Below are 27,284 nucleotides of genomic sequence, written 5' to 3'. Positions count from 1 at the left end.
GTTCCCGGAAGTCTTGCCTAAAATATTGCCAAGAACCGTCACTAACCACACACACATCTCGACATTCGCCAGTATGCGTACACTCATTTATGCGCGTAGACGCGTACCGCGACATAGCTGTTAGGAAGAGTAAGTGTCGTGACTTTTATACCTTGAATATTTATCATGATGTCTTCGACCATCATGATAAGTGCGGCGTGGAGGTGCGCAGATTTCTGTGAGTGACATGAGACCTAGTTCTGCTGGAGTATCCGCGTTAGGATAGCCTTGCCTTGTTAGCCTTGTTAGAGTACATTCTATATACGCAGCACGATGCCCGCATTGAAATCCCGGCTGATACGCGTGTGATCTGGGGCGGTATTCTCATGCGATAACTTTCACGGATGGGATCACTTTCGCGACATTTCGCGTGACAGCGTTCCTGGTATGTACAGTGCGCTAAGCTCGCTATCCTGGCGCAGCGAAAGTGATCGCTCAAGAATGTCGCCCCTGGTTTTCCGCTTGAAACATCATGTGGGATACGAGGCACACATTTATTCTGTCCTCAAAGAGCTCCAGTGGCGGCGGCGGCAGCAGCAGCTACGGTCTCGTCAGACGGCCGTGGTGGAGCTTGAGGCGGAAGAGACGCCCTGTCCCTGCCTTGGCTGGTATCGGGACGCGGACTTGAAGAGGGCCAGCGCCATCAGGTCGTCTCGCAGCAGCGCGTCCCACGCGTCGGACGCCTGCACCTCCGGAAGGTGGGCGTCGATGAAGCGCGCCGCGTCCCGACATAGCTCCTTGTCGCTATGTCGCACGGCCAGCTCGAAGACGCGCACCGCGTTGTCCGGCGCCAGCGCGTTGGACAGCTGGCGGGCGCACGCGGCCTTCACCGACGCCACGCCGTACTTGTCGGCCGCCACGTACAGATCCACCGCGCCCTGTCAAGTGCACGCACAACAGCGATGTCCGTGTAACTGAATTGCGAGCCAGGCGCGTAGTAACTGCTTGTCGCAGCCGTGCGTGCCGTAGTTACGCTAACTTTCTTTCCGAAGCAAACCGCCGCAGTAGTGTCTATGGTATTGTGCTCCATTGTCATTCAGTACCGCATAATCTGACTTCAAACACACCCGCCGTGGTTGCCTAGCGACTGTTGCGGTGCGCTGCTAAGCGCAAGATCACGGAATGAAATCCCGGCCGCGGCAGCCACATTTCGATGAAGGCGAAATGCAAAAAACGACTGTGTTCCGTGCCGTGGGCGCGCGTTACAAGTCCCCAGGCGGTCAAAATTAATCCGGAGTCCCCCGCTAGGGCGGGCCTCATGATGATATCATGGTGTTGGCACGTAAAATACCTGAATTTATTTTAAATGTTTAAACTTCAATTGCTATAGCAAATAGCCACTAAAACTAAAGAAAGTGCAGGAAAAGGAATGGGATGTATATGTGCTTGAGCGGAAGTGCGTTAACTTTGTGCGTGTGTTTTCATATATTAGTGTGTTTCGAATTGGATCGAAACAGCGAGAAACACCGCTTTGCTATTTTGCTTTCCTGGTCATTAGCTTCGTTTGCATATGAATGAGAACTGAAATCTTATAAAAACTAATGTGTCTGTATGTGTACTATTATCAAAAACTCAAATTATTCTATACGCCGTACTTCGCTTGAGCTTCACTGGTAAGTTGACTGATTTAGGTGGTTCCTTGTTTACTCCTGTTTTTCGCATAGCACTTAGATTTGTTTAACGTCCCCGAATATCCTTCGAATTCGGTATCATTGTGTGATACTGCTTCGTGCGTTTCTGAGTCACTATTTTGCCATTACCGTTTTGCTCTGTGCCATATAGCTTCGTGCCCGCGAACAAACTGAGCACTGTTATGGGCAACACAATATGCACCCAAATATTAGCAGCAGGGAGTAATTATAATTATCACCAATTCATCAATTTACAAAGCTGCGAGAATCTATGCGAACGAGAAAGACAAACATATATTAGACAGCTTTAGCTGAGCGTCGCTTTACCATGCCGCTCGGCTCACGTTTCACACGCTAGTGGAGAGGCATTGCAGAAAACGCGTATTTGACTAACGTGAACGACGCACTGTCTGCTTGGCTGCCAAATGACAAATAAGCCAGCTACGAGGTCACCGTTCGGCCTGCGTCTGCTATGCCGGAATGAGCGTTATGCGCTCGCGCAATAGTTCCCGCTGTGGCACTGTCAGAGCGGACTGTAAGTTTTCCTACGGATGTCTAGATATGTCTGTGAATTGTGTTAGGCGCTGTATATAAAACAAAGGTCAAGTCCGAAATGGCGCCAGCTTACGGAGCGTTCCTTTGCCGGTGAATATCACGTTTCGGTTAGCTTTTGCAGTACGCTGGGTGCCTACAGTGTTGCACCATACGTTTATTTACTTTTTCTTATTAATTTTTTTAAGAGCACGACGCCTCAGTCACTGTTGTGCTTGTCTTTGGAGCAGCAGACAATAATATTACTTTATCAGCGGGGTGTTACGAGCTTTCCTCTGCAATAGTGTATACACGTTCATTAAGTAATTTATAAAACAAATCCTTGGCGCTCGCTGTCGCGGAGGCCTGAATTGACGTCTTGCGCACTGCTTGTTCTGAGCGTTGTTCTTATAATGCCCGCCCCGTCCGGCGCACCTGGCTAATTCCGCTGAGCGTGCCGGCGTAGAGGAACTCGAGCAGCTGTCGGACGGCGTCGTAGGACAGGTCCTCAATGACCACGACGCGGTTGACGGCCTCGGTGGTGCCGCTGGTGAGCATGGCAGCGAACACGGGCGACAGCCGGCCCAGCAGGTCTCCGTGGGCGCGCAGTTTTTTCTGGCCGACGCGTATCTCGACGTCGCCGAAACTGGAACTCTCCAGCAGACCGGGCAGCTGGCCCAGCAGCGGGCTGCCCGGGCACTCGTCCTGGCCCCCGTTGCGGTCCGTCATGTACTCGAACCTGCGCTCACCACCGCCATTGGCCTCGTTGAGTGCGTCGCTCGATTGAACGCGGTCGTGGTCGGACGAAGGATGCAGCTGGCGGATCATGCCTTTGTTCTAGCGGGATTTGCGGGACTCTTCAGGAATCATGTCGTTCTTGCCTCGTTTTGCCATTTCGAATGCACTAGATAGTTTTAGTTTAGGGGACGCAAGCGCCTTGCGGACGCACGAACTAGGGGCGACGGTACTGCGCATGCTCAGGCCCCTACATATGCGGTCTGCGCATGCGCAGTACCGGGGCCCCTAGTTCTTGCGTGCGCAAGCCGCTTGCGTCCCCTAAACTAAAGCTCTCTACTACCATTGGTTTCGATCATCCGGTGTCGTTGCGTGGTGGCTCTATGACGTTCTGTTGCCGAGCACGCACTAGCGGGTTCGACTCCCGGCCGTGGTAGCCGCATTTCAATGGGGAAACATGCAAAAACGCTTATGTACTTAGGCTTAGGTACACGTTAAAGAACTCTTTGTGGCCCGAATTATTAAGGTTAATCTGAAATCCTCCTCTACGGTGTCCCTCGTAACCAACCAACCAACCCTGAAACATCATCGATTTCTATCAGCAAGTCCAAATTAGGTGCGCAATAACTCGAACATCGTCGTAATCGTCATCATTTTCTTAAGGCAACTGCAATCAAATGTGGGCAGCTTGGAATTTTCGGTCGTGCTATTCTTGTAAAGGAGACGCCGACTTCCTCCAGCTTTGCCATTTTTCAGTAGCATGCGGGTCAAAGTAGACGCCGTTAGTCTCAAGAAACTCGGCACGAACTGGCGCGCAAGGATCCGATCGCGCAATCTGAAAAAGAAAGAGCGTGCCGGCTGCGACGTAATGCGTTGTCTGTTGCAGTGTGCGATCGCATTGCATGTCCATGTCCAGTTTATTTTCGCATCCTACCTTAGTAATGAGCGTAAGAGTCTGACCAGGTCATACACAGGGCCCTGCGCAGGTAGCGCACATGTAGTGTATGAGCTACACTGTACATAAAAATTGTTAACATAAAAGACAGTCGATATGCAATGCATGAACGCAGTGTAGGCTAACGTACGGAAGAGGGACAAAAGACGACATAGAGAAACTCTGAAAGCACGGCTCAGTCACCTGCCATGTGAGTGTGCCGAATCATTAGTGGCGAAAAGTTGAAACTTATGACGTCTGCGCGCACAGAAAATTACGTCGAGAAGCTTCTGGCGTTCGCGTAGGGATGCAGCTCAGAAGATTGGAGAAGCAAAATCTTACCTCCCCCCCCCCCCCCCCCCCCCCCCCCCCCCCCCCCCCCCCCCGTTATAACCTCGTCAATCTCCTGGTGCCCAACTTGGTACCACTCTTTTAAACCTTTGAAAAATTAACTCAGAAGCAGATGCGTAAGATAGTAATATCGGATATAAAATCAGATGTACGAGTAACTGTATGGAATTGGTTTAAGCGCATTATTTCTAGATTTTGCGAAAATGTCCGTCAATTTGGTCCAGACTGTTGTGTCGTCACGGACGATGAAAGCACCCGTAAAGTACATTCCGAACAAAACGAGTTGACGCGAAAATCCAACTGCCGACAACCACATGCCGACCTGAACATGTCAACCTACCAGGTGGCGTTACGTCATATCTGTGTTTAGACCGATAAAAGTAGTTCTTAATACAAGGATTACTAGAAGGTCACTTTCTCTACTTACATGGAGGAGCTGCGTTCAGCATCTAACCGTGTTTTTAAACAAAAAATGAGTTTTTCACGTTTGTAACGTATGAGCCGGTAATAGGAACTGACTTGAAAAACAGTTGTACCCCTGCGTGGTCTGCGGGTTCGACGAGAATAAGGCAGAGATGCCCAGTGTTCGAGGGGGAGCATATCTTGGGACCACCACGTGGTCTCTAGTTAAAGACCCGGATGGAGACACACACCTGAAGAGGACGACGAGTGCGTAGCGGTCGTTGTCGTCACCGGCGCAGGCAGCGGACGCGACCGAGGCATTGCTGGCCGAGCTGCCGTTCAAGGTCAACCCCACCAGGCACTTTTTCTCGCAGGTGATGCGCGCCGCCGTCTTGGTGTTGCAGGTGACTTGCGCGATGTCCCGTCCCGTGGGATCCCTCAGTGCCAGAGAGTACGAGCCCTGCGCGGTGACGGTAACAAACTGCAAAGATACTGCGGTAATCGAAGACATGGTTAAAAACTACCTTGCGAAAGAAGACCATAGCACATGGAATCTCACTCTCGTCAACGGGAAGTACGCGATCTGGTGTTGGCAAACCAGAAAATTTCTGCGAAGTGAAAGATTTTTGCCTATACTTGCATATTCTACATTGTGGAACGCGCTGTGTTGTTTCTTTACTAGGTGCTGGGTTGCTGGTGGCACTATGCTGTGTACGGAAACAGTCTAAACAGCTCGAGCGCACCCGACGGTTCGCTGTTCCATTGAAACAGGGGTTCCTAATCGTACGTGCGGTCTTTTTCTTGTTCCTGGTAGCCTGCGGACCGAGTGGCCTACCACAATTACGAACTGTTGCATTCATAGTACGATATCTTAATGAAAATTGTCAATTACCAAAGTCACAAAGCCTTTGAAGCCCGAAGGACGTTGTTTAGAGAAATCCACGCATGAGCCGCCAGTGATGCCTGAAGCTCTATGCTTGCAGCTCCCATATACACATTTTTGTGCGAAAGTTTATGCTGCAGCTAAGTCAAGGTCGTAAAAGATGTGGAAGCTACGAATCGTGACGGCGGCCATGTCGTGTTTCAGGCTCCGCAATAACTTCCGGCACATGCTACTCGCAAAAACATTATTACTCACATTGCGAACGAATCAACAGGGTCAAATAAGAAAGACGTAACCCAGTAAGCTACAGCAAAATTATAGCATTCGAAATCTGTTTTTCGTAGTCGGAGGGCCCCATGGCTGGAGCATGGATTTGGACAAGACCTTCAGTACCAAAGGAAATGCAAGGCTAAGCGTGCAGATATATTGCTAGCTCACTAACGTTGCGTCATGGCGCCGAGACTACTCCTTTAGCCAAGGGCGCTAGTTCTCGCACTGCAGATACTAGGAATGATGCGAATAGCATTCGTACTCGACTTCATGACCCTCAAAAAAAGAGCTCTGTTGGGGTTACTAAGGTCGGAACTTGCGAAGAGGCTATACCTGTAGTGTGCTCTTGGTCTCGATGAAGCACGATGCTGTCTCGTAGCCGTAGTAGTCGACGTCCGTGGTGAGCCATATCTGGAAGCGTGGCTCGTCCCACTGGGCCGGGAAGGGTGAGCTGCAGAGTGAGACCTTGTTGCGCAGCCTCAGCTTACCGCAGTTGTGCACCGTCCACGTGTGCGTGATGCTGTGCGAGTGCAGGTACGTCTCGCTCGATGTCGCCGACGACATGGCGGGCCACTAGGCTGCTGCTGCTGCCGCTCTCTTCTTCGATAGACGCTACTGTACTACGGCCTCTTTCACCGCGATTGCGCCTTCTCGTTGTCGTCGTCTTCTTCCACGCGTGCAGGCGTTTACCAGTGTTGATGATGATGATCCCATACATTGACAGGTGCCCACAACGGGAGGCTGGCCAAAAAGGGTGCGGCAGAACATTAAGAACGATTGTGGAGTTTCGTTTATATTTCTTTTAGTGGGATTGGCATTCTTTGAGAACTTTACCCACTTTCCAGTTTGTCAATTTGTATCCCACCTCTTTCACATCACCTTGGGTCATTTTGTCACCAGTGCATAAACGAACACTGCAACTTTTCTCGTGTCTTGAGCTATTCGATGCTGAAGTTTTCCTGCTGAACGTTTGAGAGACATCGGAATTCCTAACAATATTTAATTACACTTCTAAATTACAGTACTATCGTCCCACGCTCCACTATACAAATCTAGTTTCTCTCTACTTCTAACCATACGGAAAACCGCCTGCTTCTTGGCCAATCCCCCGTAGTGGGTACGCGCCACTGTCTGGGACACAAGACAAGACAAGACAGCAGCTGGTCTTAGAACTCGCATTTTCGGCGTAACGTTAGTTCGCGAACACCACCGGATCCGATCTAAAGGACAGCACAGAAGCTGGGACGAGTGCGACTGATGGAATAAATTTTCCTTGAATGGAATGGAAAACTTTATTGACTCTTTTAAGGTTTTAGCGGGTCGAGGCCGAAGTCTTCATTCTTGAAACTTGGGTCCTCTTCAGCCATGGATGGGCCCCTAGTCCAGGGCTCCACTGAGCCAGGCCGCCTCGCACGCGTGCGCTATTAGAGCTCTTTGAGCCTCTAGCTCGCGGCTGGTGAGCCAGCTCTCCCATTGCTCCGCACTTGGTGTTTTGTGTTTGTGGAATGCCTGGTTTCTTGTACACTCCCATGTAATGCGGTATAATGTTGGTTTAGCTCCACACCACGGACAGGTTGCGCTATACTGCGTGGGGAACATCCTACTTAGTATGTGTAAGTTTGGGAAGGAGCCCGTTTGCAGTCTCCGCCATCCTGCGGCCTCCTCCTTTGTTAATGCTTTATGTGATGGGGGATATTGATATCCTAGCCCCTTATACAGGTTTAATAGCTCTGAATAGCTGTTCCCGCAGTTGATATGTGGCCCTTCTGGGGCGGTTGACGTTCCTGCTCGGCTGGTCATCCCTCGAGCTAGGCTGTCTGCCCCTTCGTTGCCCCTGATCCCTGCGTGGCTTGGTATCCACATAATGTTATGAAAAATAGAATGAGTGTGCGATGAATTGGGAAAAAAAATTAAGGCAAAAGCGTTCGGGACCTCGAAGCATAGCAGGGTCAACAAGAACACGTAGATATATTTGCCAACCTGTGAACTCTAAAATTCGTAAAATCCATTGGTCGCGGCAGTGAGAGGGAGAGAGGAGGGAAGGCGGAGAATGTAGTTGCACGTTTTTGTTTTCTTCTCTATAGCTTGCTCTGAGCACACGCCTTGTGAGGGATACATACGCACTTTCTTAATGATTAATTGCCTTTCGACTCAGAACACAAGTAACACCAAACGTGGAACAACAGAGATTGACAAGCAAAACATTGCTTTTAGATTAAAGTGATCTTTTCGATGAGTGTGCTGTTGCTAGATTGGCGTGCTTTCGGAACTTGTCTGTATAGACGTTTTAGAAGCAGGGACCCCCTGAAATTCTTTCACAATGCGAAGGCTCCCAACGGATAGTTCGAACACCAATGAATGAAACCTTCTTGTGAACATAATTTATTTTTCGGAAAACTTCATACAACATTTGTAAAATTGTAAAAGGAGCTCATTCGTTAGCTTTACGAAAAATTCGATAGGGTTGGGACGTATGCGTAGACCGATAACTAAAGAGCAAGTTAAGCACAGCGCAAAGGGCGATGGAACGAAGAATGCTAGGCATAACATTAAGAGACAGAAAAAGAGCTGTTTGGATCAGTGAGCAAACAGGTATAGCCGATTAATTGACATGAAGAGAAAAAAATGGAGCTGGGCAGGTCATGTAATGCGCAGGTTAGATAACTTGGACGATTAGGGTTACAGAATAGGTACCAAGAGTAGGGAAGCGCAGTTGAGGACGGCAGAAGACTAGGAGGGGCGATGAAATTTGTAAATTCGCGGGGCGCTAGTTGTAATCGTTTGGCTTAGGACAGGGGTAATTGGAGGTAGCTGGGAGAGGCTTTCGTCCTGCAGTGGACATAAAATATGATGATGATGATGATGATGATGACGATCGTTTGGAGCGCCAATTCCGATGTACGCTGACGTGCTGCAGCTAAATATCTTCCATGCCCATCCGTGATTTGACCGTGTGCTTGCGTCGCCCTCTTTTGCACATTGATGATGATGATCCGAACACGTCCCCAAAAACTTCGGCACTGTGTCACGGGTCCAGAAGGCAGCTGGAATTTGGCGATCCTCCTTTCTTTTCAGATGTATTTATTATTGTTCATTCATACTAGCTGCTCGATAAGAAGAACGGTCATCTATCCTTCCTTTCATTTACTTTTTGTTATATAAGGCGTCGCTGCCTATCGCAGCGCCATGAGAAGGCGCGTGCTTGGAGCCGCCCAAGGGGGAGGAAAAAGAGGATGGAATAAAGTCAAATAATGAGTAATGCCTCCATTGCTGTCGTACTGAGTAATATGCACGATATAACACTTATCATGGTCAGTTCATTACTATATATCTTTAAAATCGATCCCTCTATTACGTTTATTAAGTCCACCCCACCCTTCACTTATACTCCAGAGTGGACAGGCGTCACTGCTTTTAACGTTATCAACATCGTGTCGTAATCACGGGGTCTATTGTCGGGACGCCTTGAAATCGCGCCTCAGTGTCATATCTTGTCACCTGTATCGGCTTACAGGGCCGCTGCGGTGTTTCTTACAGGCTCGAAACGCCAATATGGCTGAATTTGACAGTGTCCACAAGAGCGCCCCCTGCTAGGATGTGTACGGACCACTTGTCGCAGGTGGCGCTGTGGACGCTGTCACGATTGGTAAACATGCATCGGTCGGTGCACAACGCTGCGTGGCGCTGCGTGTCATGCGGCCTGCGAGGACGGCAGCTGCCCTGCTGGGCTGGGCCGTCCTCTCGCTGGTCGTTGCGGTGGCAAACAGCGCTGGTGGCGGCGCGGCCCGACCTCCGCAGCCGCTGGTGCTCACCCGGGAGGGCCGTCTACTCGGGGTGCGCACCTCGTTCGAGGGTCGGCCACTGCACGCTTTCTACGGCGTGCCGTACGCCCGACCGCCCTTGGGGCGCCTGCGGTTCCTGCCCCCGGTGCCCGTCACACCGTGGCGCCACGTGTGGAGCGCACGCCGCTTCAAGGGGCCCTGCATGCAACGTCTCGATGAGGTTCACTACCCTGTGCACTTGAAGATGCTGCAGAACGCCTCCGAGGACTGCCTGTACCTCAACGTGTGGACGGCAGTCCCTGACCAGCAAAAGGTGCTTCGGTCGGGGATACCACGTGTAGTATAGTAACTTAACGAAACACACATGAGAGCCTGTCGGTGAAAAAAAGAAGGTCGATTGGCTGTTTAGTCGTCTTCTCCTTCAAAGTTCATGCCGTGGCTTATAGCTAGAATCTTTGCTCATGCGGATTACAGCGCATACGGAAAAAGGAAGCGCTGCTAATCTTCCGCCTGTGTAAGCGTCGCGTCTCGAGAATCATATCACAGGTATAAAATCATCTGTGCTTCGCCTATTGTTTTCCCTGTGACCAAAGCTCCTACTGAAGAAGAGCTAAAGTGTTGCTTTTATTTAACGAAGACGGACAACTTATTCTTCACTTTCTCGGCGTAGTGCCTTCTATTTTCATCATGAGCATCCCCTATCGAACATAGGTGCTTACCCAATCATCACCTTTATTTTATCACAGTTCAGGAGATAAAGTCATACTGCGTTATGGAGCGACCACATTTACGTCCTGCAGTGGGCATAAATATGATGATGGCGGTGACTCTTACCCATCGGGTTGTTCACCGAGCAGTTTGCTACGAAAACGTACTTCCCTGTGTTTTCGCCACATTAAAGCTATGGTGTGGCATGCTATAGTGCGAGCTTAACTATGGTATTGAGACGAATGTTGGTTGTGCAAGAAGTCCTCTCTGAGACAGGACTCGCCGGGACTCACCACGTGTCATGCTCTCGCTCGGCGAGTGCAATATCTGTGGCATACTGCATATGACTGCCTTGTCGCTTTGTACAGGCGTGTGGTGTTTTACTAAGATCAAGAAAGGAATTACAGAAATAGTCGAAGCTTGTGAAACCACTACCTCTAAAAAAGGCCACCATAACTTTATAGGGAATGGTTATGCGGAGCGTGTCGCTGTTTTATTGAGGCAGGAATTTTGTTTTTCTTTTCTGTTTTTTTTTAGGTATCTATGCCGGGTAATATCGCTACGAAAATATCGTAACGTGAAAAAGAAAAGCAAAATAAATTGCTACGTGACAAGCTCGAGAAATGTGTTTGACTGCCTTCACGACCATTCACATTCACTGACGACGTTCATTATCCAGAGGAGACAGCCAAAGAAGCTTTATGTTTGGGTTTCGCAAAATTACCTCGTTGCCTGTTTTCGCACGAGCATGGAGCTAAAGCCCGTTTTTGGTTTCTTCAGAGGAAGAAATCAACTGGTGTAAACATTTCCTGGATTACAATTACCATTTTTTAAGGTTAGCTACTTCTGTATACGCTATATGATTCTACTAATTAAGGTATTCTCGGACTCGTAAAGCCACCGTTGCGGGGTTGCCGGTGCCTAACGTAGGTGGATGTACGTTAAACTTCGCTGTAAGCCCCACTGCTAATTTTGGTTCCTTCCCTATTTAAGGGTCCCGGTTGAGGTTGAGGGTTAGATTCTCAGTTGGACAGGGGAGGTGTACATTTTTGCCATGATCGGCTAAATGGAGTGACACAATGTAACATCGGCAAGAGCTGCGGCTTTCTATGAGAGCTGGGTCCCAGAGTTGCTAACGCCGCCGTATAAGCATGCGGAATCTGATTTGACTTGACGTGAAGGTCACGTCCGGTGCTGTCTTGAAGCCTGTGGTGGTCATCCTACACGGCGGGGTGTTCAGCTTCGGCAACACCGGTTCCCTCCTTTACGATGGCTCGGCTCTGGCAGCGCTGGGCAATGTGACCGTGGTGTCGATGAACTTCCGACTCGGGGTGTTCGGTTTTCTGGACGCTATGAATAGAGAGGCGCCAGGCAACGTGGGTCTCCTGGACCAACGCATGGCTCTGCTATGGGTGCGCCGCAATATTCAGTCCTTCGGTGGCCATCCCGAAAAGGTAAGCCGGGAAGTGGTGGAGGCTTGGTGAAAACCTCGCTTATTTCTCTGACATTCCCGTGATCTCATAACCCACACATCCACTGTGTCGAGTGTTGGTCAAAGTTTGTACTGTTTCGTAAGCTTTTTCACCCTTTGTTTGATTGCCCACAAACAAACAAACAAACAAAAACGATATTAAAACAAAGTAATTTTAGTCGATTACGCCACTCGACGCGCTATGGAAAAATTCACTGTATTTTGCCTGCCACATAGCGCTCGTCTTTCTCGCCGGTCCTTCTATAGTTTACTATACATTTCTATGTGCTGAAATTATTTTTCTTGACATGAAAGTGCCGCGCTGTTAGACGCATGCAGTTACGAAGCCATCGTCTGATATCGGCGCCTGTTAGATACTTTGGACTGCTTTTCTGCGGCTTTCTGCAGCACGCGCTAACATGTCTGAAAATCGCAATTCTGGTTGAATTATGTATGTATGTATGTTGTCAAGTGTCAGTGACGCATAAACCATAAGCCATGTTTTGTGGTGATATATAAACCATGAAACATTTTCCTGATCATTGCAAGTAACCTTTAGCAGTCGAGAAAGTTCGCCGTATTTATAATTTTTCCAAACTCACTTCTGTTATTCCTCATCTGCTGCCTTTTGTTCGTTCTCTTCATTGTATGTTTCACGACTTGGTTTGTATGTATGTACGTTTCACGACTTTCGTTTGTAAACGGAAGAGTGAGTCAGGCGAGTGGGCAGGCAGCTGGAACAGATCGATGATTGAGCGAGTGAGATAGTGAGTTTGTTAAAGAGCTATCGAATATGTGAATTACTCATTGAGGGAGCCAATTAGTGACCGAGGTTGTCAATTAATGAAGACACCTACCTTGACGTTCTTAAAAATTTATTTCTTTAATAATTAACACCTCTAACGTCTTAGGACCCACCATTGATTCTGTGACGAGTTATGTTTCTTGCGTTTGCGTTGAAGTACAGTTTGGACAACTTTTAAGTGACATCATGCGAGTTTAGTTCGGGCTTCGGTGACTTGAATCACCGAAATGTTAAAAATAGGATGAGCCTGAGTCGAGTTGTGATAGTGACTGCTCGTGTATTATGATGAATGCATGATGAATGTTCCTGGAGTACTTACCTGCCGTTTGATCATTAGCGCTGATTATGTCTTGGATACTGAAGTGCGTACACTTTGCATTCCATGCAGTGTGAATATACATGAAGTTTAATGTCACTGCCTGGCCCAGCTTAGTTTCATAGAAACAAAGACCAGGACACGTATCCCGCCGTGGTTGCTTAGTGGCTATGGTGTTGGGCTGCTAAGCACGAGGTCGCGGGATCGAATCTCGGCCACGGCGGCCGCATTTCGATAGGTGCGAAATGCGTAAACGCCCGTGTACCTAGAATTAGGTGCACGTTAAAGGGGCACTAAAGGTTACTATGAAGTCAAGTTAAAGTGATAAAGCAATGCTCTAGAACGTCTAAGGCGTCAATATAATCGCGAACAGAGCTTTAGTAACCGAGAAATTGAGGTAAATGCATGATACAATTTGAGACCCCCCAGCGACATTCCGGTACTAGCCCGATGACGAAGGCACTCCTCATCATAATTTAGGTCACTAGTACTCAACTACTCGTATTAAAAAGATCATTTCATTAGGTTATAAGACGGAAGAAAATGCTACTTGTCTACTTCTGTTCGATACTAAGAAAAAATAACATTTGGCGTTACCCTTCAGTAGTATGGGTGGTCGAAAGGTATCGTTTTCGCTCGACTCTGCGCGCTCGACTCTGGGCCGCGCGCGCTTTGGAGTTTCAGTTGTTTCGTTATCGCGTCGTGCTGCGCTGGTTCTGCTGGCTCGCGAAACTTGCATTTGGAACAAGCAGCGAGAATGCCACGTCCATGTGATGTCGGCGGATGCGCGAACGGTCCGCGGAACTTGGCCAAGGGCAGTTGCAGCGGCGAATCCAACGTTACTTATCATTGTGTGCCAACGAGTGAACCTCTCCGTTCGAAGTGGTTATAAGTGCCGTACCTCTGCCACAGTGCGTTGGCAAAGAGCCGAAAAATCGTATAGTGTGCTCGCTGCACTTTCCTCCAGAGGATTACGAGTTCAACGCCGACTTACTGAAGTCGTGTGGAGTGCCTTTCAAAGCAATGCTTTCCCGTAGCGCTGTTCCGTCAGACTTGCCTGCATTCTCCGAAGCTCAAGAACAACTGCTGGTCGAAGACGGGGCGGTGAGTGTGGCATTTGGTTTTCACGAAGGAAAAGCTACAAATGTGCGAATATGTACAGCCACGACATACAGTTGCCGTCGTAGTAGTACGCAACGACGCCGGCAGCACGAGCCCTCAGCAGCAGGTCACATTCATCAGTGCTTAAATCGCTGAAGTCGAGGGCAGCATCGCGAGCCAACGTGTCGTTGTCAGGGTCGACCATTGCAACGAGCGTCAAAGTTGGCGTCATAAAAGAAAGAACCAGCTTATCGTCGCGCGCTTTCCCTTCCGCTAGCCACCATAGTTCCGCTTTCGCGCTGCTGTCGGCTCTGTCTTGGCTCTGTTTCTGGCCGCGCGTTTGCGTTTTGCGCAGAAAAGCCGTAGCGCCGTCTGCGGGCGCCGTTTTACTCACCGACGGCCCAACGTCACTATGAGACCATGACGTCATCACTCCTCGATCAGAGGGCGGGCGATTTGAACTGCGCTAGAGGTACGCGGACGCTTCAGAACGCATTTTCTCTAAAAATAAGTCCCTTCTCGGCACGAAACAAGCGTTTCGAGGTTTCTGGGGTGGTATTTTAACAGTCCACGTTGACTTAATATTAACCTTTAGTATCCCTTTAAAGAACCCTAGGGGGTCAAATAAAATTTCCGGAGTCCCCCACCATGGCGTGCCTTATATTCAGAAGATGGTTTCGGCACGCAAAACCCCATAATGTTTTTAACCAGCGCGTAGTCATATTGCTTGTCGCATGCAGCGTGTACAACATGACAGTCATGGACGTACTAGCTGAGAAGAAACCGCTGGTACCTGTCGAACACGTTTTCACTTGGCGCATGTTTGGAAAATGCACCAGGTAATGTGTCTGTATTAATTCTTGGCAGGTGACCCTCCTGGGCCTGAGTTCGGGCGCCGCGTCTGGCGGGCTTCATATGACGGCGCCCCAAAGCCGGGGCCTCTTCCACGCCGCCATCTTGGAAGGAGGAGGGCCCCTGTGCGATGCGTTCGTCGAGCCGTCCCGCAGGAGCCTGGAGCGCGCTAACCACCTGGCTGGACTGCTCAGCTGCTCGCGAATGGGCGCCGAGCTCGAGAACCTGCCAAGACAGGCGAGCTCACCTCCTATCTGTTTTGACGCTTATACAGGCTGCAAAAATACTTCATTCAAGGAAAAAAAAGAAAAACGATTCCTCCTCCGGTGTTGGCAGTGAGGAATTAGAACTCGCGTTCGTCGCTTTCTTCGCCGTTTCATGTTCGCGGTCGGTACTGCTATGGATTCCTTTTATGCGAAGCATATTACTAGAGCTCAACCCAGCTCCTCAGGCGCGGCATCTTAATTTCCTTTCTTTTTTTGGCCTTCACTAAATAAAGTTTGTACCACCACCACCAGGCGCGGCGGTGTCGCCTTCAATACCACGTGACACCGTGACGTCACGACAGAGGAGAAACGGGGCTCCAACTCGCGCCATCGCTCGCGGCGTCGCGGCGGTATATAAGAAGCTGCGCTTGTTTCTAGGTGGCTTTAGCTCAACTCTTGCAAGATGGGCTGGGTGGGAATCGAACCAGGGTCTCCGGAGTGTGAGACGGAGACGCTACCACTGAGCCACGAGTACGATGCTTCAAAGTGGTACAAAAGCGCCTCTAGTGAATGCGGTGTTGCCTTAGAAACGAGCTGTTTCTAAGGCTCAGGCGTGCGTCGCTTGCTCAGGCGCACATTTCGTTTCCGCGCCGAACGCTGCGTTGCTCGACGCTCACCGCGTCCAATGCGGGGCGCGTAGTCGCTGCGCCGTAGCCCATTGTCTTACACCCCTTGGCGGGTCGACGCGAACGCTGTCGCGTTCCACTCTTGAAGGCGAAGCAGAGTAACGCATGAGTTGTTTCTTCGTCTAGCCGAACCAAATATAGCCAAGCAACAGCAGTTCACCAGGCTAAACAGTGGTTCAACAACTAAAATAAAGGCTAGTATGCTTCGCATCCTGGGCTTAACCTTAGCTAAGCCACAGCCATTTTTTTTCGAAGTTAGAGAGGTAGCTTCCGCTTTGAATCTTGGTATCAACGTGATACGCTGTAGTCAACCTTAAACGTACATTGTCCTCGACGGATAACATTAAATGGCGTTTTCATTCTGGTATGAGTATTTTCACTTGCTATCGTTATCGGTATTTTCACTCCGGTACAGTCCCACGGCGGGACTGAACCCGCCCGCCAGTGCGCTCCGCAACAGTGCTTCGAGCAAATTCTTTCCCTTGTGAAGTGTGTGGAGCATGTTCCAACCAATCTGGCAGCACAGCGTTCGAACAGGGGAGCTAGAAATCTGCAGCTCACAATAAAAGAAAGAAAAGGGGGTGAGAGGATAGCCAGCTAGCTTTGTAGTAGAAGAAGGATCAGGAGAAGCAGGATCTTGGATTGTAACGCGAAGGGACACGGACAGAAACTAAGAGCAGACAGGACGAGCGCTATTAGCGCTCGTCCTGTCTGCTTCTAGTCTCTTTCCGTGTCACTTCGCGCTACAATCCAAGATCATGTTACCGTACCAACTCGCCCAACTTTCTATCCTTTTGAAGAGTAGCAGACCATGACACACAAGGCACGATACGAATGTCTAGTATGAATATCGACGCTCTTACTTCAGCTTGCATGCAGATATTCGTTCATATTGCTACGGAACATTATTTCCAATGACGAAGAGGCGAGACGTGAAAAGACGACGACGACGATTGGACGCTAGCGCGGGCTGTGGCCTCTTCGCCAAGTGCGGCGTATTACGTTGTAAATATTTTTGTATATAGCTTTTCATCTGCGTCTTCTTACGTAACAATATGAATGGGTTCGGCTGCGATTCCGCATCATTACTTCTGCGTGGAAAACAGCACATTTCGTCATACAAAGTATTTACAAATGAAAAAAAAAAAAAGATATTCTCGTGCTTAAAATGAATGGGCGAGAGTGACGTTTATATACTTTACTGATACTTTACAACACTTCGGTGCAATATTCTTGCATTTTAAGAGAGGCCAACAGCGCGCATTACCTCTGTTTTTCTTTTGTTTTATACTGTCACTCACTGATATCGGGGCCGTGCGGACGTTGGGAGCGATGGAGTCGGGAGACACAGGCGAGCACAGCAAACATATTTTGCTAATAACACACCCAAAATAAAACACACTCAAAACTCAACTGACAAAGATAAACTCCACACTTGAGTAGCCTACATATGTCCTTATTCTCCCCTACGTTCGTCCTTAGCGCGTTCCGCGCGAAAGTCCGGCAACCCTGGCCTATGGCCGCACGCTTACAAAAGGGACGCTCTTATAAAGTTCAGTCGTGGTGCGTGTCTCCAAGTCCGATGTGCGTCGGCTCTTGATCCCAGTCGGTGCTCCCGCCGACTACGCAAGTTTTGCTTCCTTGGTATCGGCCGGCCAGCTCCTCCGTCTCGGATGCCGGCGCCCCGAACTATGTTGGTGACGTCGCACCCAGGCTTGCCTCGCTAGGCCTAACACCGGGCTCTGCCGCTACCTCTCCGTGTGCCGACGAGAAGCCATGGGGACTATTGTCCGTGCTGGTCTGCCGAAGAAGGGGGATCCAATTCCTGGAGTGCCCGGCAGCGCCGTGGGGTGCTGCAGCAGGTCGAGGGAGCCTCGCTCGAACGTCGCCGAGGTCGACGGCTACACCCCGGGTTGCCAGCGTCACGAGCCTGTCCGAACCTCCATGGGTCCCGTCGCCAGTACGAAGCTGATGCTCCAACCTTCTTGGCCCAGAGCCACGTCGATAATCCCAGCTTGGCGCCGCTTCTCCTCCGATCAAACCTCGGGTGACGCGCCTCGAGGGCTCGTGCCCTTCGGACCGGTCGGCGCACATCGTCCTCTTCTTTTCTTTTTGTGCCCCACGCCTTTTACATATGACATATACTTATGCTCCTTTGTGTTCGGCCCAGCTGAATCGAAAATGTTGACGGGAGCGCCCCTGGAATTTAGATAAACCTGCACCAGTTAACGCTATCGCTGCTAGTGACGACATCCCAGCAAATGATGAGCGGAGTATAGGAACCACGGCTTTGATAAATACCCCGTGTGACTGACTGCTTCCACTGCGCGCTCTCAGGTTCTGGCCTGCCTGCGCAGCCGTCCGGCCGAAGACCTGCTGTGGGCGCAAGATCGCGTCGCGTCCAGCTCTCTGAGCTCGTTCGTGGCAACGTACGGGAACTCGTTCCTTCCCAAATCTCCGTGGAAGTCCAAGTACCTGCCGGTGCCGCTGCTCATCGGGACGTCGAGCAACGAGGGCAGCCCTTTCGTTGGACGCCGGTGCTTCGAGCAGCCGCCCAGGTGTGACTCCCGTACTCGCGGTCTTTGAGTTCAGGCATACGGAGCCTGGTAACTTTATGTACGCGCTTTGCGCTAAGCACGCACAATGTTCTGACGATTGGTCGCGAACGCCACAGTGCAGTGGTTGTGCAATGCTGTCAACCGCAGGTCGTTAGTGAGCGTATGCAATCAAAAGCCGGAACATGCGGTGTAAGTTCATTACTTTCTTGGAAATTCCTATGGTGAATTCAAGTATATAGGGGAACAGGAGCACATTGAAATTCTTTGAAGCCGCTATAGCAACAGTATCGGTGCAACACGTTATAGGCTGGCGCGAGACTTCGTGAGAGCAATCCTATTGAAGTTCACTGTATTGTGGTTCACCCATTGTAATTTGCTATTAATCTGCAGTATGAATGCTCTGTGAAAACGTATAGCCTAAATTAAATAAAAAGAGATGAGGGTTAAAGGAAAGGGGTAGTTGAACTGGCCGTATGTCTAGGACTATAGTAGAAGGTGATGCGGTAAAGTAAATATAAGAACGGTTGGTTGCCTTTTTTTATTCAGTATAAACGCGTACGAGCTCTTTTGGTTGTTGCCATCTTTTAAGGAGTGGAAGACGTACTTGTAAGGGGTGTCTATGAGTTGTGTAATTCGACAAATAGGCTCGTAACGGAAGCAGTCAAGGACGGATTGGTCGCGCTTCGTTCAGGATGAAAGTAGCTAGTTTCGGAATGACCGGAGTCTCGATAAATCTCGCTAAGGCGATACAAATAAAAGCTTATATGATCTGTAGACGTAGCATACAGTCACACAAAGGCAGCAAATATTCGAGGTTTTCTTTCGCCTGCTCAGCGGCATCCACTTTGCCTTAGTTTCAAAACACGATCCGACTTTCTTGAATGGGGCCCTTGACTTTGCCTAGAAATCGGTTTCGTGTTGCTTTGAATAGTAAGAAATGGCATTGATGATGCAGAACCAAGTATGTCGATACACAATCACAGAGTTTTCTATACATAGTTGTGAGATTGCTTTCAGTTTTCGTTTACAAAATATCACAGATGAACCTTCACTTTCGTCAAATTAGCCAGAGAAGCACGATAGGCAGCAACTAGAAATGTGTGCAAATTATCTTGCTTATCTTGTGGCAAAGCTAATTTGATGGAGTTATTACTGTCCGGCAGCAGGTTTTTGGCACATCCTCTTTGCAATTAACGACCCCCATGATTGGTACAGGTTGGCGAGCAGTGTACGAAGTCGCTCGGGGCTATTGTTTCTAACACGTGTACTTGAAGAGTATTGCACGGTTGTGGCTGGCGCACAGGCTGAACAACCGGAGCGAGGCACTGAAGATGGTGGGTGGCCTCCTCGAGACTTACAATATCCCGCTGCCCTCCGGCCGGCCACCCATGGAGCCTTACCTGGAGATAGCCAGCAGTAAAGGGGAAGCCCCGCAGCAGGGGGAGGATCTCAGGCGGCTTGTCGCCGACATTTTCGGTGACGCCGCGCTTCACTGTCCCTGCAGGTGCTCATCTACTTCACTCCTAGAGATATTCTAGAACATTCATGCAGTAATTGTTTGTTATTAATGCGATTAGCATTCTCAGCCATGTTCTTGTGGCAGAGCTTCCACCTTCGCTGCGTTCCCACCGCCTCCAGGCACCCACTAGGTATTTCAAAATGGGCACAATCGTTCCCCGGCCTGGTGCACGGCTTTCTTAAGGGTCCTGCGCCCTTAAAATCCTGTCGAGGCCATTTTTAGCACAGAAGAAGCGCAATCTGGTGGCCCCATGCAGCCAACTTTTCATCAAGTGGGTGTCCTTGTAGATGTCTGGAGCTCCCTTAGTTGCCGAGCACCGTGCGGGTAGCGCGCTTGTGCCTATTTAGCTGTACGTACCCTTCGGCGGAATTCGTTTGCCTCCCACAGCGGTGGCAAATGCGCGGCTATTTGACCAAACCTGTGGTGGGACAAGGGGCGCCCGGAGTCCTTCGCAAATCTCTGTAGGGCCACCTTTAGAGATGAGAGCCCGTATAAACAACCGAGCGCCGGGTCGTGGTACCCATTGAAAAACCGGTGGGTTTCCAAGAGCACCGGGAATCGAACCCAGGACCTCTCACATGCGAGGCGGACGCTCTGCAATTTTAACACCACTGCAGTAAAAAACAAATAATGTGTTTATTAATGATATTATAGTCCATACCCTAATTTAGTCACTTTGTGTCTGTATATCTATCAAGCATCTTTATACCCCTCTTCAATAAAACAAAAATAAAACGTTTAACATCCGATCCTGATCGTAATCGAAACCTCGTCATACAAGTTCCTCTAACACAGCAGCCAGACGCTTTCGCGCGTGGTGCTACAAATGCCCACACTGAGCGAGGGGTTAATTCTCAGCGTTACCACGCGCCGGCGCGTCACCGGTTCAATCTTGGAAGACACGCAGAAGGAGGGGGGCTTCGCGCGCGCACTGCTAGATGGCGCAGGGTGCCCGGAGGGAAGCGTGAGGAAGGAGCCCGGCTGCAGTACACGGCTCTTACGTGACGCGTTTCGGCGGCGGCCGTACGGTGTGTCGCAACATTGCTTGGAGGCTAATCGCATTAACTTCCACAGTCATCGTGAAATCAGTTCTGCTGGCATGTTTAAATAAATCAAAGAAAAGTAACGGAACAAAATTAATGCTGACCGCTCTGTAAACGCAGTCTGGGCCTGATCGCACTTTCTGACAGCGGCCAGCAGCGAGGGGTTCGACGTATGAAAAAAGAAAGATGGAAGGGGGGAGGAAGGTTGACGATAGAAGAGACGATAGAATTCAGAGCTTCTCAAAACAGTTTTGAGTAAAAGGGAGCGTTGCAGTCTGACTGAATGTAGCATAAAGCTTTATGCTACTGTAAAGTGGACGGCAACATGCTTCGCTGTTGAGCACGAGGTCGCTGGTTCGATTCTTGACAGCGGCGGTTTTCGTCGTGCTATCGCGCACTGAGATCACATGATGTCCCTAGATATGCTGGATTATATGCATAGATTTTATTTTCACACTGAGTAATATGTACGCGCCGAAGGCAGTTGACGCCTGAAGTGCCTCCGAAATACTTCCGATATTGTTACAACCCACAGAGCGCCATCGCTGGCGTCACTCGTTTTCTATATTTGGTGACGCAACTGACGTAGCTTTGACTTGGACTGTCGATGTCAAGCTCGCCGAACATGCTTGAGTAGTGCATGCTAGAAAAGTGCTTCGACTGTGGCTACTTGGTACGGCATGACTGACGGTGAATTGAAGCGCTGCAGAGGTGAACATACACGAACCAAGAAACAAGAAAGGAAGGTGGGCCTAGATAGTCGGACCACCAATGTGCGTGCTTTTCGCCGGTGCAACGTCACCAGTCCCAGCGCGCGTTTGTCGAGCTGTCCTTGCTCGTTGTTTCTCCTCACGACGCAGGCTCTTCGCGGAGTGGCATGTCAAGGGTGGCCAGCCTGTGTTCGTGTACAAGTTCTGCTACGCGACCTCGTCACTGCACGTGCCCGAGTGGATGGGCGTTCCGCACAGCTCCACCTTCTGGTACATGAGCGGGGTCCCGCTGCGGATGCCCGAGCGATTCCACGAGGTCGACAGGGCGCTCAGCCGAGAGATGGTGCGCGTCGTCGCGCACTTTGCCGCGAAAAGGCAAGTATGCCTTTGGTTGTCGCATCAGGAAAGGCACCCATTTGGCTGCTGGCCTTGCTCGTAAACTGAGGCTGTGTTCCAATACCCGCCGTAGACTGCTAAACAGAGAGCAAATCGGACTGCGGCCACTCTAAGTCTCGTTTCAATTCTGACAAAAATGGCAAAAAGGACAGCTCCGGGAAGTCGGCATCGAAGCCTGCCTGAAAGCTCGGCGGAAAGTTCTCCTGCGCACGTAAAAGCGTCGACAAGATTTATTTTTCTTTTAAATTTTAAATAAGGTAACCCATGTTACATTCTTGGGTTCGCAGGCGATCTGTGTATTAACATATACAGTTAATCGTTTCCCTTACGCTTTTTGTCGACGCAAGTTGGCGTCAAGTGGAAGACTAGTTCTAAGTGCATTCGAATAATTCGGGTTGAAGCTGTCTTTTTAGCGCTGATGGGAGACTGGTTTCAATGCTGACCACAATTAAAACACACCCCGAGAGCATACGGCCGGCCTATCTGGTTACCTCTATACCTGTATCTCAGCTATATTGTCGAAAAAGATGCCTGCGTGTGATTCACATGGCATCTATATGTTACTTGACCCAGGCTGCTCACTGGTGGTTTTATTACTGGAAGGTGAGGCGCTATCGTGATGTGTGGTTTGAACCGTGCATAGGTAAAGTTAAACATGCTGAAACACCAACTATATTATTTCTCAAATGTTTAGCTTACTAACGTAGTGCATCAAAGATTTTCAGGCAACAAAACTATCAGACTGCTCGTGTGAATTCGGAAGACCAAACGTTTGAGCATAATTTTGTTGGTAAAACCGCGACACGTTGGTTTGGTGGCCTAAATTTCAACGTTACTGGGGCGATATGTTGACAGTGCCAAAAACGATGCACTCTGGTTGACAGAACAGGCAAAATGTTCCGTCTGTTCTTTTATCAGCGCCTTCCCGCAACGCAATGTGTGCAGATAACAATTGCCTGCCACTATTGAGGTTTACTGTGCGTTGAGCCTTAGCCAAAGCTTGCCGATGTCGCCATAGTACAATTGCCACGAACGATGTTTTGTGACTGAGTACTGATATCAGCGATGTTTAATGTTACAAGTTTCTAATAAGGACATTTACACATCTGGTCTATCTATCGTAGTGGTGGCCAACCGAGTGCTTAGAATGGAAGGACTGCGTCATTGCAGTCTGAGAGCGTCGAAAGAGAAAATGCGTCTCCAGAATATCGCGTTTTATTTAGGACCTTCATCGAGTTGAATAGCAAGTGGCGATAAGTATTTTGCGGATGTGAGTTATATATATACATCGTCATCTCGCCGATTAAGTTTGCCAGAAGCATGCCTGCTTTAAAGGTGTGCTAGCGCTTGAAAATACAGGAACGACATTTTGTATTGGACCATATATGGGTCATTGTCCTGTTGGGATGTGCATAACCCTGTGGTGTGCTGGTTCGTTGCTGCGGAAACAATAACGAAAGTGTACCAGGATTGTGGAAGCGTGCCTGTCACGTCGTGGTGTCGTCATAAACCCGCTTTCGTGGAGGTGCACGTGACACGAGATGCTGTTGCTCCTAGACGTCTCCTTTGACCGCCTTTTAACGCTTTCATGCGCGACGTCGTAAAAGAACATCTCTCCTGTGCATCTTCATGCGCGATACGCAGTTCGCCGTGTTGATATTGTTATAGTTATAATAGTTATAGTGCTTCTGCGTTTGTTGTGCGTACGCTATTCTTATGACCACGCAGCTTCGCGGGAGGTAGGACTTACTTTGTTCAGTAATTGCGGTGCGCGTACCGCTTCAGAATTAATCTACGCCGTTTTTCCCCGACGTACGCGGGCGCCCATAGGAGTTGACAAGTGCGCTCTATGGCCGCGCTCCTGTTCTTTGATATTTGCAACACCATCTTATGATAACGACTGGTGGTGTTGGTTGATTTGCAGCATGCGCTGTGACAGCTGTCTGGCCAGCCACGTGGCAGCGTTACTAATCTTTTCTTATTGTTAATAACAGCACGTGAGCCACATTTTAGAACTGCCCTTTAGAGTCCGAGAGGTCTGCCTGCTGCGCTTTTTTTCTACAAAGCAAGCAGGCGACGTTGCTCACTAAACACGCAACGACAAACGCGAATAGCTTCGAACTTACTAAAGCACGAATGTACGTGAATTTGGCACAAGATCGCTGTTGTGCGGACCTGACAGTTCAATGTACTCGAGCTGATCCAACAAAATTATTATGCGAAGCATATTAACGTAGGTTTCGGGCCTTCGCGCGACGCCCGGCGGTGGCCACCATTGACGCTGAAGTGGGGTCACGTGACATGACGTCACGTGGTGACGTCACACCGGCTGCAGATGGGGCCTCATATCGCGCCGTCGGTCGCCTCCCGGCGGTGGCCACCATTGACCCTGAAGTGAGATCACATGATGTGACGTCACGTGATGACGTCACACCGGCTGCAGATGGGGCCTCATATCGCGCGCGACGCGGCGGCGGCGCCACCATCGCTGCATCACGTGATATGTGACGTCACGCCAGGGATGAAGCGGCGCGCGCCCGCCGACGCGTCAGTCTCTGTGCCCGCAACCGCGCCAGCGTCTTTGCGCCGGGCGTGTATGCGGTCAAGATGCCTCCAAACGCTAAGGATACGCCCAGTGCTAAGGATACGCTAAGGAAACGCTAAGGATACGCCCAGTGGATGCTTCGCATCCACTGGGCTTAACCTTGATAAGCCTCCAATTTTTTTGTTCTTGCGTCAAGAACTCCACAAAGGGCGACGTACATAGGCATCTGAGATCTGTTTGAAGCAAACCTAGTGATATTAACAAAACCTGCAAAAATATTCGACCAGGAATACTAAAAACAAATTCAGATATTATTGTTCTGTTAGGCCTTCATTTGTAGCGGTGCTGAGAACGCGCGCGCAGATTGAGCACCGGCCTGAAAGCCGGCAACAAATAAACGTCAGCTAGCCGTGTTTTTCCAATGAAAACGTAAAAGCTAAAAGGCGTTGAAGAAAAAAAAAACGTTTAAGGGCGAGCAAACGCATCAAACGACGGATCTGTCGCTTTTCCTGGTTGTATAGAGTGGTTGGAGTTCTTCAGGTAAGCTGACAAGTCAGTGCTTGTGTTTCTTTGTCGTATTTTTAGCGTCGTTAGGGCGTTTTCGAGCCGTCGAATCGCGCTGCACTGCTTCCTCGCCGCGCGCCCGACACCCTCGGTACTCGTAGCTTACACCCAGCTGCTCGGCTGTTGTGACGCAGGGTGGAAATAGAGCGCCTACAGTCAGAGACGCGCGCTCATGCTCGTTTCGCAGCGAGCTGCTTCCGCCGGTAATGAGTGCGGCTGCTTGCGCGGCGTTGAACGCGAAAGGTGTCCCCCGCTGAGAGCGAACCGCTTACGACGGCGGCGGCGACAACGATTCTTCCAGCGCGATTTTCCCCCCCTTCGCAACGCGCGCCTCGATGCTCCCGCCTCCGCTTAAACGTGCGCGGTTTAATGGTCTGCTGGCTCCGCGAGTATCGTTTCGCTCCCCCCCCCCCCCTCCCCACTCCCAGCTCGCGCCGTGGGAGATGCGCCGTTGCGCGCGTTCGAGCGTCGCGATGATTGTGGAGTGCGGCAGCCGTCACGTCGACAACGGCGACGCATAGCGCTGCCTTCGACGCGACGCCGTGGCGGAGAGCGTGTGGACATGACATCATTAGGGGCGTGACAGCAGTGAAGCTGGTGCGAGTTGATGAAATCGCCCGTTAAAAACAGAAAAAAGAACGACTGATAAAGAAGGCAAGCACGCACGCATGAAGAGAATCGCGAGAGAGATCCTGTCAAATACGTATTAATCATATCATTAAAGAAAGCACCTGAGAATTCTCCATAAACGTGTGACAGCAAGCCAATCGAACCGCGTAATGTGCTTAAATGAGATAAAATCAGTCATAATGTCCACGGGGTGATGCGGAACTAATGCCTCACTGACGCGCGCGTTTTTAGCACTGTTCGAAACTGCAAAATCAGCTTGTTAAGGCGTACGCTAAACTCGCGTGTTTCATGTGAGGACGGCAGTAAAATCGCTTCTTGTAGAACGTAGTGGGAATACGGATACGGCATGCGGTGGTTCTTTGACTCGGGTGACTGCGACTACCGAGCCACTCGCGGGGTGCATAGCTACCCGCTGCACGCACTGCACGCACTGTGCACACGGTGAGTGAGAGGGGAGGCAGAGTGTTAATCTAGGCGCGCAGGAAGCGTCCGGGAAGGGATGCGGTGGACTTTAGGAGGAGGCCACGCGGTTTACGTGTCTCAAACCTACGGCCGAGCGCCACGGCCGCGGCTACCAGATCACGCACTCTGACGGTGTCGAATAGCGGACATTATCTTGTACAACTTCATCTCGCTGCGCTCACACCTTCCGCTGAGGTTCGAGGGTGGCTACATTTAGTCGTCCTGCCTCGCTCAGGGTTCCAGGGGACTTCATGGGCCAGCCGTGGGCGCCGATGTCCAGCGGCTCCTCGCTTGCCATGCACCTACACCCTCACGAGGCCGGCGTACGAAAGGACGAACGCTCATCGTACTGCCAGTACTGGAATTCTCGGGATCTCTGAGCGTCCGGCATCTGCCCCTCCAGTTTGGGCTATTACCGCGCGGGCACAGTCCGTTCGAGCATTGGCAAGGCTGAAGAAACTTCGAAACCCGTGACCACGAGAACGCCGCTACACCGAGAACTGTGACCCCGAGATTCGTGGCTACTAGCACGAAGGCCTTCTGCAGATGAACAGTAAAGGAGGGGATGCGGGATTTAAGGACAGCTGCGTGCGTGGGTGCTTGAGTGTCAGCGAATTGGGTGCCACTCGGCGAACTTAGCATGCGGATCTCAGCTTATCAGTTGCTAAAAGTTCGACACAATAGTGAGGAGCCTCAGTTGTTAAGAATTTGACACAATAGTGAGGAGCCCGCGAACTTCAAAATGTCTTTCATAAACATTTACGCAATCGGGCACTTCGTTTTGATATTGAGTAGAAAACACATATTCATGCCTATTCGCCGAACGTTGCCTAGTTTAGAACTTCTTTTGCCATTGAGTTTTGACTGGCCTGAAGAATTTCTTACACGTATTGGGGTATTCTGTATTTCTTACACGTATTGGGGTATTCTGTATTTCTTACACGTATTGGGGTATTCTGTGCTTGCTGTGATCGTTTTTAGTATTTGTTACATTCAACTCGACATTGAACATACCGTACTCGGAGCTCCGCCATTAGCACCGAAGCCTTTGTGGCTGAGTGCCACATTCGAGTGGATAACAATTTTTTTCTTTTCATAATTCCGACAGTGCGTAAGACTTGTCATACTCGCCAAACGTTCAAATTTTCATGCTG

At 49.9% G+C, this 27,284-nt stretch overlaps 2 protein-coding genes across 2 annotated transcripts; one reads left to right on the top strand and one right to left on the bottom strand.

Annotated features, from left to right (window-relative positions):
- Positions 1-520: 520 nt before the first annotated feature.
- Positions 521-6,452, bottom strand: LOC126539571 (uncharacterized). The gene is made up of 4 exons (XM_050186454.2): positions 6,110-6,452; positions 4,875-5,083; positions 2,637-2,940; positions 521-917 (listed from the first exon to the last, which is right to left on the bottom strand). The coding sequence occupies exons 1-4, from the start codon at positions 6,338-6,340 to the stop codon at positions 591-593; spliced, it is 1,071 nt and encodes a 356-aa protein (XP_050042411.1). The 5' UTR covers positions 6,341-6,452; the 3' UTR covers positions 521-590.
- Positions 6,453-8,981: 2,529 nt separating this feature from the next.
- LOC126539634 (acetylcholinesterase-like) lies at positions 8,982-27,026 on the top strand. Its single transcript, XM_055075466.2, has 7 exons — positions 8,982-9,871; positions 11,448-11,720; positions 14,827-15,048; positions 18,041-18,261; positions 19,565-19,765; positions 21,684-21,908; positions 26,366-27,026. Exons 1-7 carry the CDS (start codon positions 9,470-9,472, stop codon positions 26,508-26,510), a joined length of 1,689 nt encoding a protein of 562 aa, XP_054931441.1. The 5' UTR covers positions 8,982-9,469; the 3' UTR covers positions 26,511-27,026.
- The last annotated feature ends 258 nt before the right edge of the window (positions 27,027-27,284 follow it).

The sequence above is a fragment of the Dermacentor andersoni genome, chromosome 11 (assembly GCF_023375885.2).
Source record: "Dermacentor andersoni chromosome 11, qqDerAnde1_hic_scaffold, whole genome shotgun sequence".
NCBI classification, from domain to species: Eukaryota; Metazoa; Arthropoda; class Arachnida; order Ixodida; family Ixodidae; genus Dermacentor; species Dermacentor andersoni.
The sequence above is the reverse complement of the archived record's forward strand: the minus strand, read 5'-3'. Positions and strand labels throughout refer to the sequence as shown.

What these genes read in the sequence shown, in the direction of transcription:
- LOC126539571 (XM_050186454.2), bottom strand. Translation starts at nt 6,340, where the DNA reads ATGTCGTCGGCGACATCGAGCGAGACGTACCTGCACTCGCACAGCATC. An exon ending in AGACCAAGAGCACACTACAG is followed by an intron (nt 5,084 to 6,109) that starts GTATAGCCTCTT and finishes GTCACCGCGCAG; the next exon opens with GGCTCGTACTCTCTGGCACT. An exon ending in CGCTCAGCGGAATTAGCCAG is followed by an intron (nt 918 to 2,636) that starts GTGCGCCGGACG and finishes TGCACTTGACAG; the next exon opens with GGCGCGGTGGATCTGTACGT.
- LOC126539634 (XM_055075466.2), top strand. Translation starts at nt 9,470, where the DNA reads ATGCGGCCTGCGAGGACGGCAGCTGCCCTGCTGGGCTGGGCCGTCCTC. An exon ending in TCGGTGGCCATCCCGAAAAG is followed by an intron (nt 11,721 to 14,826) that starts GTAAGCCGGGAA and finishes AATTCTTGGCAG; the next exon opens with GTGACCCTCCTGGGCCTGAG. An exon ending in TGCTTCGAGCAGCCGCCCAG is followed by an intron (nt 18,262 to 19,564) that starts GTGTGACTCCCG and finishes GCTGGCGCACAG; the next exon opens with GCTGAACAACCGGAGCGAGG.